This window comes from Vigna angularis, chromosome 2, assembly GCF_016808095.1.
Source record: "Vigna angularis cultivar LongXiaoDou No.4 chromosome 2, ASM1680809v1, whole genome shotgun sequence".
In the NCBI taxonomy this organism is placed as follows: Eukaryota; Viridiplantae; Streptophyta; class Magnoliopsida; order Fabales; family Fabaceae; genus Vigna; species Vigna angularis.
The window spans coordinates 28,189,817-28,204,502 of record NC_068971.1 but is presented as its reverse complement, the minus strand read 5'-3'; the positions used below and the strand labels follow the sequence as shown (position 1 = coordinate 28,204,502).

The 14,686-nt window shown below is 30.9% G+C and overlaps 1 protein-coding gene across 1 annotated transcript; it reads right to left on the bottom strand.

The window, feature by feature from the left end:
- Window positions 1-10,927, bottom strand: LOC108327463 (glutamate receptor 2.5). Its single transcript, XM_017561159.1, has 5 exons — window positions 10,651-10,927; window positions 1,800-3,064; window positions 1,386-1,683; window positions 752-1,152; window positions 1-480 (listed from the first exon to the last, which is right to left on the bottom strand). Exons 1-5 carry the CDS (start codon window positions 10,925-10,927, stop codon window positions 1-3), a joined length of 2,721 nt encoding a protein of 906 aa, XP_017416648.1.
- Between the last annotated feature and the right edge of the window lie 3,759 nt (window positions 10,928-14,686).

Here is a 14,686-nt window from a genome sequence, read left to right as displayed (position 1 = left end):
TTAGGAAGAATGAGAAGCCAATACAACATCAGTGACCTCAACAGTCATCGTACTTTGTTGACTATTAATGGTAGTCTCCTCTGCATTTCTTGTTATTGTGGTAGTAATTACACTTCTAATACTCCCCCATTGTAGTGTTGAACAAATCCATGTAAAAGATGCACTTGTCCATATATAGATTCTCCTCAATGGTGTCAATGTTACATGTATATAGTTAGTGAATGTCTCTACATCATTCATGAACACACAAATCATATTATATAACAATGCTAAAATAGAAACAACAGCACATATGCAAAATAGGCCAAGGAAAGGTTCAAATCCTGTTGATGACCCATCTTTCATTTTGTTCTGTAAAGGAGAGCAAGTTGAATTGCCTCCTAACATCTCTTTTTCTAGTTCTTCTATCTCTCCACTCTCTATCACTTTCAGCAATGCCTCAGATATGTCGGCAGCCAGATTGGAACCCTTTGGAAATACCTGAGTAATGAAACACAAAATGTACAATTTTCAAAAATAGGGAAAAGTTCTTTTAAAAAATAGCATATGCAATGTTAAAAAGGTGTCTAGGTTTGGTAGGAATGAGAACTGGGGAGTGCACGTAAGATAATGATTGTTAATATTGACAGTTAATACAAGAAAACAATCATTATGTTTAAATTTCAAGTTTCCCTTACAATTACCTTATTTTCCACTACAGTACCAAACATATCATAAAATGGAAAGGAAATAATGAGGGAGAGAGACCCACAAAACCTATGCCACCAAGCTTGAAAGTGTTGCCTGCTTTGATGAGACCCTTGCATGAGTACTTTGCCAGAAATACCTTTGTATGAGGCGTACTAAGGAAAGCTGCTTCAATATACTTATTTTGAAAGGCCTTAGGGTAATCACTTACAGAGTAAATTTTTCTGATGTTCTCTGGCTTGAAATTTAGTACCTCAGTCAAATACTTCACAATGAATGAATTTCCATTACAACCAACCGGGGAATTTCTTTTCTGAAGGGTTTGGATATCTAAAACAGATGGCACTAGCTGTGAAAAAGTCATCATTGAAGTCAAACTTGCTGTGAAAGTACTGGTTGCAATGAGGATAACGAATAACCATGGTGCCATTACAGTTCGAGCCAAAGGGCTTCTAATTGGTTCTCCTGCACATTATTAGATTTGGAAATGTTCCAAGTATTAGGGATAGGATTGTGATAGAAAATCTTTGATTAGTATCATGTCATATGTATGGTGAATATTGCTGAGGAAACAAATATAATTTTTTTGCTTCTTACTATGTTTCAATTACCATCTCAAGTACCTCAAATGAGTATTCACACTCTCTAAGAAAGGAAAGTTACTCTTATGAAGTTGAACTTTGTGTTAGAGGACTTACTATGTGCATAGAATATTACAGTGACTAAAAACCAAAGCATGGACCCCAATCCTTTTAGTTCTGCATTAACTTGCCTCTCAATCAACCAAATGACCAATCCAACAAAAATGTGCAGTGTTGTCATCATCAACCACATCTCTTTCGTGAAGGCATCAAAAAACATCCATGCTTCCTTTGATTTTTTTGATTGCTCTGGAACCACCATGTTCAGGCCAGATTCAAGATATGGTTGTGAGAAGTCCACTAAATGATATCTGTATGCCATTATTGATGTATCTCCGACAGCAGCATCCAATGTCTATTCCAGAAAAAATTTAAGATTTGCACTATATGAAATACAAAATTGTAAAAGAAGGAAAAAAAATGTAAGAAATAAGAAATGTGATTGTTGGTACTAGTTAATTGCTACCATACCTTATTGTAGACTTTCTCTACCATTTCATCATAAGAACCATTGAAGGGAACAAATGTGTAATTCAAGTCATAAGGCAAAGTATTAATGGCTGCTTTGAAGACATCAATTGAGAAACCGGTAATATAAGTGTTATTTGTGTTTTGATCATATGTCACATTTACAAATTGATGAAAGGCACCATTTGCAGGCACTGCTATTTGCAATATCTTCTCCTCAGTGTTGTGAGTCCATCCCTTAGGAACAAACTGCAAGCCACCTGGCCAATAAATTGTACTCAAAACTTTAGTTGAAGCACCATGTGTCTTCATTATCTCTGGTAGTTGTTCTGTAACAAGGCTTTTTGTCAAACCTAGTTCTGGAGACCATAATCCCAACTCTCTGTAGCTTTTACCTATCACATTAATTATGCTGAAGATTGGTGATTGTTGTAATTTTCTATTGTTGGAGAGATTAGTTTTAGATAATTGTTCAAGGTTAAACTTCCACTGTGATTTCCTTGTAGCTTGAGCAACAACCCAAGTTGCATCATACGATTGTAGTGCAAAGAAACTCGGGCTAATATTATCTTCTTCAGCGAACTCCAACGCGAACCTTCTTCGAAATTTAAACTTGAATCTCCTAAATTTTTCACTTGTTTCAATGAAATGTGTCTTAAATCCAATAACTCCTTGCATGTTAATGATAACAGTTGAGTTAACCGAATCAAGAAGGCTAGCAACCCCATCTGGGATAACCCAAACAGAATCTTTTTCCATCAAACCCATTTGTTTTGCTTTCTCAAATAGTATGTTAGCCATCTCCAAAGAAGATTGCAGAATCAAGAAGACCCTGTTACTTTTTCTTTTAAGCTTTTTAAGCCCATTTTCAATGGTAGATTTTGGGTCTGAGAGGTAGGGCAATGAAGGGAACGGTAAATGATCATCAATCTGAGAGCCAACAAGTCTAAGAGAATAGGAGAGGTCAAGTACCATTTCTGGATCAAAGGAAAACATGTTATTGAGTTCATAGATTGTTGTCACCTTTCTCCATCTGAATTCTCCTACAATGGCTGAAATGCATTGCATATGAATCTTGATATCATTGCCAAATTGGATGAAGTTTGGCAATTGTGGAGACAACATCTCCATGTTGGATATGGGGGAAGTTAGAGACAGTATAGGAATATTCTTTATAGTGTCATTTAACTCACTTGCAATTATTGCTTCATTGTGTGTTATTGTTCCAATGAGGGCAAGCACTTGCTTGCTCTGTGTGAGATTCAAAGCTATACATATAAAACCATCACAATGTTACAATGTTTCATTTTAACAGTGTCATAACAACAGTCAGACAAAAGAACTCAATTAAAAAATAAATGAAAATTCAAAGATCTAATTAAAATTTATCAAACAATTTATAGAATTATGAAATAATTTAACCATTATATATCCAACTTGAAATTTTTCTTTGCTAATTAAGTTGGTTTGTAATTGAACAAACCTCAACCTTTTGTAAGCTCAATTAAAATCACACACTTATAATTAAATTAGGGTTAAAGATTTATGAACATAGTGTACGGTTGTTATTATTTATCTAACCATTACATAGAACATCTAGTAGTTATTAAAAGGATATCAAAAAATTATAAAGGAACTAAGTCTCAGAGGTAATTTTTTAAGTTTTATATATATTTGTTATATGCAAGGATGCTTCTTAAAACAATATAGAAAAGTCTAAGATATAAGTATTCAAATATAATGTAAATTTTAGAACAACGCAGAAAAACTTTTGATAAGAGAAGAAATTAATAACATTTTACATAAATAAAAATCTAGAATATTTTAAAAGTTTATAGTTAAAATTTTATAAAAAGAATCACATAGGCGAGATGTAGTATATAAATACTTATGTACACTATGAGTTGATGCATATCAACAACTTACACACAACTACAAAATATACTACTTTCCACTACTACTTTCATATTCTATTATCTCTACAATTTTCTTTATCCATCGATTTATCTCTCACAACCTTAAAATATTATGAATGATCATTAGTTTCATGACATTTAATGAAAGAAGCATGTGTCAATTTTTTTGCCACGAAAGTAGAGTAAATCCTTTTTTATTGATCCTTCAAATGAAACAAAAGACTGATAACGGTTGAAAATATTGTTATCTGTGATGTAATTTTGATACTAAATGCACCTTTTTCTACTTAGAAACTTGCTTGAAATCATGATTTTCTGTTAAGTTGTGTGCATAAGAGAGTTGAGGTTGAACTTAATGATTTTATGACTAAATTCCCTTGTTTTAGTAGGTTAATGAAGTGATTTGGAAAAGGAGTCAAAGTATGAAGGAGTCGGAACTCAAGGAGCGAGCATAACTGCAGAAAAAGAGAAAAAAACGCAGTGCTGAAAAAATCCGTGAGGGTTAGGCGCCCCTCAGGGAGGCTTGAGCGCCAGAAGTGCACCGCACATCGCCTGGGCGTCCCTTTTGGGTGATTAAGCGCCAGAAAGTACCGTTCAACGCCCGGGCGCCCCACTTAGGGCGCTTGAGCGCCAGCGACATGGGCCGGACCTTATTTTTATTTTGATTCGACTCTATTTAAAGGACCCAGACGCCCTAGGTTTTGTATCTTTGGCAGAGGGAGTGCAGCAGCACACTCTTTTAGTCTCTAGAGACAGATTTGGATGAGCTTCCATCTTCTACTTTTAGGGTTTTTCTATCTCATTCTTCTCCATCATTCATCTATTTTCACCATGTCTATGGTGAACTAAACACTATTTGTTGTTGGGGGATGATGTAACATTGTGAACTCATGTATTTGAATTGATTCTTAATAATATATGTTTTTTCATTAATTGTTAAAGTAATTCATCTGTTACAACGCTTGCTTTGTTTAACTCAATCAATAGCATGATTTATGAATTGCATGAGTGCTGGGAGGTTCCTTACAATTCAGGTTCTTGTTGAATTACTCCCAAGAGTAATATTTCTCAGAGATTAGGGTATGAGTCTTGGTCGTCTTAAAGCTCTTGATATTCACATTTAATTACTACGAATGCTAGGAATTGCATGAACTAGTGATTAAGGACAAATTTATTTCGTCGAGGGATCGGGTTTAAGTGACTTAGTGAGTGACGTTAACATTAATACATAAAGAAGAATTCTTACATACATGAGAGTGAACTTGGTGAAATCTAACCCCAATAACCTACTCATCTCATATTAAAAACAACATCCGTTCATCAATGTGTTATTCTGCTATTGATCAAACTGCATTTTTTTTAATTTTCTGTCTTTGCACCTGAAACCAATGATCTTGTTTTCTCTAAGTCTTAATTAATCGAGTTATCACATGATTGTCTAGTGTCTAGAGTTTCTTGAGACACGATATTTGGTCTTACCATTTTATATTATTTGTGTGATTTGATACATTTGTCGATCCATCAACAAAAACCTAAGACTTTCTGTATTTTTTTTCTTTATTTACATTTCATTCAAACATGACAGTACAAAATTCATCAATCTAGAAATTGCATCATGCATTCTAAGATAAAAACATAAACAAATTAGGCATTATATCATTAGAGCCCATGTAGCCGAGGGGAATTGTATCACAAAATACGTAAATGTTAATAATGTTGATATCTTCACCAAACATTTTTCTAAGGATAAGTTTTCGTCAATATATAGAGTAAACTAAGCATTTTTTATGAAAATGTTCTTTGATATTTGTTTGATGTTATCTATTATGTACACATGTGTTGATAAGTAGTAGACCTTTCTATATCACACGAGGGTCACCGTTTCCTAAAGTTTTTTATTTAATTTTGTATACGTATTTTAAAATTATATTTATATATTATTATATTATTTATATTAACTTTTTAAAACTTCTTTCAAAACCTCACGCGCAACCTAACCTCGAGTTTTTCTTCTTTCTTTGGTGTATCTCCTTCTCTTTCTCACCTCTTCCTTTCTATCTCAAATTTCACTACAATCTCACATCCTTTACGAAATCAAATTACACTAAGGAGAAATTGAAGAGTTAACAATATTTTTGACCGATCAATATCTCATCTTTCTATTCTTTTTTCCAAACAATTTGTTTTTCCTTTTGCATGTAATAAACTTGTTTACTATGTATCACTCGATGTATAAATTCATTCTTTTCTAAATAAGTGAGAGATAAATTTATATTAAAAACATTATAATAACGAGCAAAATAATCAATTCTTTTTTCAAAAAGAAGGCTTGTGATGAAGATGAAAATAGTGCATCTACATTAATTATAGATTTTTATGATTATTTTATGGTATGATTAATAATAATCATATTTTTTTTATTATACCTTTTTAGTAGACAAAATGAAAACAAAAAAGGAAAAAATAATTTATATATAAAAAATCTGTTTTGACATCCCTAAAATTTTATCCGATTCTGCCACTGGTGTTGATCATGTTTTTTATATACATGTTTCTAATGGTAATGCTCTCTTTTATTTTGTGTGTTGGTTTAATTGATTAAAACTTACAATAATTCATTATATTAAGTATATAGTATATTATCTTAAGTGAAAAATCAATTATTTTTTCATCAGTATATTAAAACTTACAATAATTGATTATCTTTAAATATATAGTATTATCTTAAATGAATAATCAATTATTTTGTTCATCAGTATATGTTATTTGAAAAATTAATTGGCTAGACTTTAAAATAATCAATCAATCATCTTACTTTGAACACATGCATTGATTTGCAAAAAAAATAATTAATTATAGAGTATATTGATCGATTAAATATCACAATTTCAGTTTTATATTTGAAATGATATAATCTATTAGGTGGGTAAATTATCAATTATTTGAATAATTTATATTGTATGACCGTATGCGAGAGAACAGACGGTCGTTTAGTGTTAAACAATCTTATTATCACAAGATTATTATTAACGCTAATTATTCAAAGAAAAGTATAATCATTGACAATTGGTTTGTAATGAAAATTATAAAACAGGTTTGAGGTAAAGAGATATATGATTGTATTTAATACACATTAATTGTTATAATTGTCGAACGATCACTAACTTTGTCATCAGAATAACTTAGACAGATAATCTCCTAGTTTGATCAAATGGACATTTCAGACGAAAAATGACAAAGACAAAGATTTGGACATTAAGACCCATAATATAATAAACATATAACCTCGACCCTATAAGCGAAACATTACCCGAGGAAATAGAAGACAACCCAATGGTAATCATAAGAAACATGAGCACAACTACACCAGGAGAGTTGGACAAACAACAAGATCCTATGAAGCTGATCAAGGAGATGCAGCGCCAGATTCAAGAAATGCAAAGGTGCACGAAGCGGAGTTAGCGGCATTGAGGGTCGAGAACATGATCACATGTCAGGAGAAAACAACCTAGCATTTAGTCTTAGATAGTCCTATCCTGTCGAACCTATACAAGTAGATGGAGCAACCGGCCAAGACGATTCACACTATTAGTGTGTTACCTTTTACCCCAGCAATCATGGAGACATCCATGCCCAAGCGGGGGATGCTCCCGATGTTTTAAAAAGTATGACAAGTCAACTGATCCAGACGAGCATTTAAGGGTATGTTTGTCAATGTGATGGCCTTCTACATGGTGAGTGATCCCGTGTTGTAAGATCCGGGAAAATAGAGGTTTTAAAAAGAAAGAAGTTTTGAGACTTTGGATTTTCATTTGGAAATTAGTGTTCTTGAGTATACACTTTTGTAAGAACATAATTGTTATGTTATTTGTTTTGTTTTATTTTATTTATATTTTTGCCTAGGGGCAAAAGGGTTTTTTACCTTTTATTGATTAGGTGCAAAAAATTAAATTAGGGAGGTGTAAAAAGGAAAAACATGCAAATTAAATAATATGAAAAATTAATGAAAAGATATTATGTAAATATTTTAGAAGATTTAGTTGTTTTTATTTTAAAAATTAGTTAAATGAAAATAGAAGATATAATCTTAATGGGTTTAAAGATTAAAAGAGATATTATTATTAAACGTTTTAAAAGATATTTTGAGATATTGCTAATTAAAAGATATCTTAAGATATTAGTGGATGTAATTAGATATTATTATTAGATGATGATGATGATGATGATGATAATAATAATAATAATGTAATAAATTAGGATAAAATATATTATTATAAGTGAGTAGAAGAGAGGAGATAGGCATTTTTGGGAGAAGAAGAGAGAGAGAAACATAACTCTTACAAAAGTGCTAATTGTTAGATGACCTAAGTTAAGTAGAATAGACAAAACTTGAAAAAGACCCTTATATTAAATGTATCTTTAGGATGTCATATAATCGAAAGTTTACAATTAACTTAGAAAAACTCTCTATGGGGACAATGACACAAGTATTAATCATTATCAATGTGTGAAATCCTTTTCTTATGGTATTTTTGTTGATACAAAGAGATCACAGAGATAAAAGTGTGTTCTCATTGTCTTATCACACCACAAATTAGAGGATGTAAATAATTAATCATAAGCCTCTAAAAAAGTTCTAACTCAAGATTATTTATAGCATGCAACTTTCAATGATACTTTTTGGACACTTATGTAATGAAGCAACCCCATGGAAAAACAATCCCACATACATGTGAAAAAGTGTCAATAATAGTTTGCCTTTAAAATGACATAAAATAGAAATATGTCTTAATTGCAAACTCTCACATTGTGAAGTCGTATTCTCTAAAGGAAGGAATGTATCTTTCATATCCTCTCTAACGAGAGTAAACCTTGTAATCAAACAACATTGTATTATTGTATAGATTGAAGAGCCTCTGTGTTTTTTTTTGTAGAGACCTTGTGTACTTATACTTGAAATCAAGAGGAGTATAAGTTGATAGTTTGGAGAGACTTTGTGTAAATATTATAGAAAGACATTGTGTATTTATATAGCTAGAAATGACTTTATATACTCATTATAAGTTCACAATGGCAATGATAATACTTGATATTTTATTTATATAGTGAAACTCTCTACAAATTGCATTGAAGAATTGAATATAGGCTAAGTTGGGGTGAACCAATATAAATTTTTATTATTGTTAATCTTTCTATTACACATGTTGTACAACTTGTTGGCTATAACAATCAAAAGGCTTGAAAATGTACTTGCAAAACTAGTAGGCGACCCATAAAGCATTTGATAGGCTTACCACAAATGTTTTCCAAAATTGCCTTTAATAGATTTATTCAAACTCCTTGTTTTATAGATCTAACATTTTATTAATCCATTACATGTTGGAGTAATCAATTATGCTGTACCAATTTTGTTTCCAAACATAATATAGAACAATATAGTTGGTTATCATTAAATTTAATCGATCAATTCTTCTTATAAATGTTTGTTTAAAAATTAATTATGATGCTTTCTTGTTTGAATTAATTACACTTTTTTATTAAAAGTTTTACTGTACATCAAGAAAATTTTCAAGAACATAAGAAGCATAATTTTTTCTTTTGTGCAAGTTTTCATATCAAGACACCATGGTGACTTTGTGGCACATTTTTTGTGATCTTAAATTTTTTATATATCCATCACATTAGATGACTTCTTTCCAAACATTTTGTGAATCTTTCTATAGCTACTTTAGTGTCTTTATGTTGCTTTCTATAATAGGTGATATTTCTTGAGAGTTATTCAAGATGTTTAGTTTGTATATTATGTGATTACATGTTTTCATGTGAAATATGATTGTAATCTAAATTATCAAGATAGTGGAAACAATCTGTCTCAAGCTTAGGTGATTGTAATTGGATGTAGAATCAGATAAATTTGAATTGGTTTAAAACTTTCTTTCTATCCTTCAACCTCAAGTTTGTTAAAATAACATTGTTAGAGTCAATCACCACATCTAAGATATTGTTTAATTTGGAGCTAGAAGCTTCATTATGGTTTTATCCTTAAAAGGCACATTGGAAGGAGGAAGGTATTTTTAATTTTTTCTTAACCTTGACTTCTAAGCAATGTTGGATTACTAGACTTACTAAAACATATCTATGGGAAGGAAAACAAGGTCCCAAACTCAAACCCTCTTAGCCCTCAATTGGGGGATTTGTTCTTATACACTCAATAATCCTACATCGCATAAAAATCGAGATTAATAACAACTTATACACTTTCTTCCTTCAACCATTTGAGGTGTCTCTTAAGGAAAAAAAAACTTTAACAAGCTTCAAAGATTCAAAGTGGACAATAGCTCAAATGTAATGATTGGTTATAACAATGTTATCTAAAGAATCATTTATTATCTTTAATTCTTAATTTTTTTTTTATTTTGTTAAAACTCATATTCTGATTTAATTAGTTTTAAAAAAATTATAAAGTTTATTAATAATATAAGTTTAAAACACCAATTTAGTTTCTCTTATTCCCCAATCTATTATTTCTTACCAAAATTACAAAAAGAAAATGTTATCCATTCAATATTTAATTATATAATTTAAAACTATATATTTAACTAATATATAATATATGATTTGAATTAATTTTAAATTTTAATTTTCTATTGTATTTTTTATGTATGATTTAATTTAAAATACAATTAGTAATATTTGAAGGATGAAAAGCCTTTTAATATAATATAATATATATATATGTATAAATTTTAAATTTTGTAAACATGAGAGAAATCACAAAAAACAACCATTTGGAGAATCAAATTGATCATTTACAAAAAAAAAAACACGAGAAAAAACAACATAGAAAGAAAAAAAAAACTGGACAAATTAATGGGACCATACATGCTGTTGTTGCAGTTTGTTCCTTAGAAGAAAAAAATTGGTGGAAAGGAGATTACCAGTGGATATTGCTCTAGCCGAAATCCCCTTGGAATTTTGAATATTCAATTCCAGCTTTGAACAACTGAAGCTATTGAACTCTTGGACTGCAATTTCCATGGCTACTTTCTGTTGCTTACCCATTAGTGAATCCAAATCAAGAACAACACCTATGTTCTTAATATGAGTGTTTAGGCACTGGTGTGTTGTTTCATTAGCCAGTAGAAACCCTGGCCATGCAAACAAATGCAACACAAAGAAGAAGATAGATTGTGACAAGAGACTAGTCCCTCCCATTGGAGCAATAAAGAGTAATTTACTTTAAACATTTGCATTAATATATAGTAGCCCCCACATTCTTTTCAAGACTTCTTCATAGTTTGACTCAATAAACACACCTTAACTAATCCATTCTACTTTATTTTTTTATAAGACATTTAACACATATTTCAAGAAATGGAGTTGAGAAACTACATTCCCATGTTCAGTACCTGTTTTGAAAAGATATTACAAGGGATGGTTGATTTTCTCATTAATACAAAACCTTCACATTTACCATGTTTCAAAAACTTCAGATAAAAAATGGAAGATTTTTTCTTACAATTTTCCTCTAATGGAAGATGTTTTCTTGCTATATAGTTTTCTCTTCATTATTATTAGACTAGAGGAATTTAAATCTAATACAATTTAATTAATCCAGTTCATTAGCATGAAGTTTGTCCCCATTTTCTAAAATGTAATATGTTCCCAGATCAAATATTGACTAGAAGAGATTATGAATAATTGTATATACTTTAATATCAAATTAGAGAAGCAACTTAATTGTAAGATAAAATAAAAGATTTACTTTCTACTTAAATAATAATTTTAACATTATCTATAATGGACGTCTGATTTTCAATTATTATTTTACATTTCTTTTTTACTTTTACACTTTTAACTTTTTCTATTGAATGAAATTTATTTTCCAAAGTTGTAGTAATTTTTTGGAATAAAAAATATTATGTGTGTGTGTGTGAACATAAAACTTATTTTCACTATAGATAACGAAAATACACTGTGAAAGTTTCTTTAAGAAAGTTGAAGAAAAAAATTATAATTACCTGGAAAAGTACGCAATGCATTACTTGAACCAATAAATCATATTACAAAAACAAAGTGTTTGATTATAAACTAAGATTAGACTAAAGTATACGTACGTACGTATGTATATATATATATATATATATATACCAAAATTAGCCATGGAAGAAAAAGAAAATCCATACCATTTAAAAGTGTTTGCTTCTAAAATAAGGACCAATCACTCTCTCACATTGAAGTTTGAATTGGTCATTAATAGGAACATTTCTTGCTGTTGCTTGCTGTGAGTTCTTTCTATTTATTTCCTTTCCTTCTTTCTTACACATGTATAGTATCTTTTGAATATTCTAGGTATTCAACTCTTCCTTCAATTTTCGGAAATAAGTTAATGTCAATTGGGTTGAGAGAAGAGTAGAAAAAAAATGAAAGGAAAAGTGTGTGGAAAGAATGAAAAAATATAAAACAATGCACTCATTAGAAATTCTTTTATACATAAACAAATTAATATGAAGTAATTTATTTATATAAATTCTTCAAATTCTCATCTTAGATGCATAATCTAATTTTCGTTTATGAAAAAAAAACTAATTTTATTTTTAAAATATTTAAGACAAAAGTATATCAAAATCTACCTTGACATTCAAATCTTTTTATTGTTTGATGTAAAATATGATTTTTCCATAAGAAAATGATTTATTTGTGTGGGAATGCATTGATATACTCATGATAATCATGATTGTGAGAGAATTTGCAGTTTTTTTTAATGACAATTATACTAGACAAACTAAGGATTTGGGCAAATTCCAAAATCACTACGGGTGTGGGAGGTAATATTTTGGGTGTTGCTCCCTCCACCTCCACGGCCTTCTTTCTCCACCTCCCCTTTACTATTTTGCCCCTTCCTCCATCTTTTCTTTACTATTTTGCCCTTCAATAAAATTTTATTTTTAAAATTATTGTTTTTTAATTTTACTCATTTATAACATATTTCACTGATAACCTACGTAGTTCCTTGTATGAGTAAAATATTTTTCTGCAAAACTTGGTGATCGTGAAAAGAATTATCAAGCAATCTTCCTCTTGTTCTCGGTGCAGTACGTGGTGCAGTGCGTTTGTGGTGTAGTGTCCTTGTCGTGGTTCCTCTCCAGGTACGTAGTCATAATCCTTCCAATAATCCTAAACCCTAAACCCTAAACCCTAAACCCTTCCCATAATGCTTCCAATAATCCTTTTAATATGCAAGCCTATAATCCTTCCCATGAGCCGCCAATAGTAAAATAAAAATGAAACGTAAAGGAACACTGCCTGGACGGATGACATCCTTCAACGGATGTCAACATCCGTTTAAGGCGAAACGGATGTCGACATCCGTTTTGCCTTAAACGGATGTTGACATCCGTTGAAGGATGTCATCCATCCAGGCAGTGTTCCTTTTACGTTTCGTTTTTATTTTATTTAGGATTTATTTTATTTACAGTAGTTTATAAATGCTCAACGGCTGCTCCACAAACGCTCTTCCGGAAAATGAAGAAGAAAGAAATGGAGAAATAGAAGTGAAAGGTTGATGAGGCTTGACGGAAGAAAAGAGAAAAAGCTTGACGGAAGAGAGAAAGGTAAACAGAAATGGAAGAGAGGAAGAGGTGCAGAGGGAAGTAAATCAAAGGTTTTAAATAAATTAAAATATTAAAATAATAAAAGTAAAATCAGAGGATATAATTGACATTTTAGAAAATTGGGAAGGTGGAGGAAGAGACGTGTGGGGGTGGAGGGAGTAACACCCTAATATTTTTATATAACGAAGTCCTATACCCAGAATTATCTAGATTTGTCGTATTTGAAAAGGAAGTCGTAACGGGCCTGACTACTTCCTTGTGAATGTTACGAGGGTGCAAAACAAAATCCAAATTCAAATTAGATGTCTTGAAGGGGAGGTGCACAACTCTTTTATTTTGTATAATTATATAATATTGATGTAATCGATTATTAAAGAACTTTAACATTCAATGGAATAGGATAATCAATTGCATAGAGAAATGTAATCTATTACCAGGAAAAATAAAGTGTGAATAATATGTAGTAGATTATGGATCATACACCTTGAACATGGTAATCAATTAAATGAAAAGTGTAATAGTTGAAATGATTATGTTTTGCATATTTGTTAGTAATTAAGATATAAATTGAATACTTAGTGTTTGTAGGTTATTGGATAAGTCGCCTAAATTAATTAGTGCTGTTTGTAGGAATTTTTTAGAGAGATGTTTTAGAAGTGTGGGAAGTGATTTGGTGGAGAAACGAGGAAGTTCGAGGAACAATCGTGGACATGGCATCCTTGATGAAGAAAATTAGGTTTTTGTATGAGGAGAGAGAAAGTTGGGTTTTTTATGATCAAAGATGACTTGTAATTGATTACTAAGGTTATATAATAGATTACCGGATAGATGATCAACAAACTCCTAGAGTCCTAAGCGAGTTACTCGCACATAAAATCTTATATTACAGCTGTCAAAATTATTTAAGTTTTTTATTTTCAAAATTAATTAAACACTTGGAAATGAAATTTGAGAGTGAAATTTGTTTAGATTTGTATTATAGAAAGTTTATAATTTTTTTTATTTAAAAAAAATTGTAATTAAGTAAGCCAATGAGCCAACCCGTTTATCCCACCAACCCGTGGTGGGTCAAGCCGGGTTCAAATTCTGGCTCACTAATAAATGAATCGGGTTGTGTTGACTCACTAAGTGACCAACCCGTGGTAGCCCGGGTCGGATCGGGTCGGGTGGCCCGTTTTGACAATTCTACCTTATATGTTCTCATAAATAATAGGAACATGATTATGACACACAATTAGAATCATTGATTAACATAGAGTTTTATAGAAGACTCAAAAGTCACATATAAGCTTAAATAACTCACACACATGGAAAAAACGCACAAACCCAGAAAAAGAACATAAATTAACATACTCTTTTA

What these genes read in the sequence shown, in the direction of transcription:
- LOC108327463 (XM_017561159.1), bottom strand. Translation starts at nt 10,927, where the DNA reads ATGGGAGGGACTAGTCTCTTGTCACAATCTATCTTCTTCTTTGTGTTG. An exon ending in GGCTAGAGCAATATCCACTG is followed by an intron (nt 3,065 to 10,650) that starts GTAATCTCCTTT and finishes TTATATGTATAG; the next exon opens with CTTTGAATCTCACACAGAGC. An exon ending in AGCTTGGTGGCATAGGTTTT is followed by an intron (nt 481 to 751) that starts GTGGGTCTCTCT and finishes TTCATTACTCAG; the next exon opens with GTATTTCCAAAGGGTTCCAA.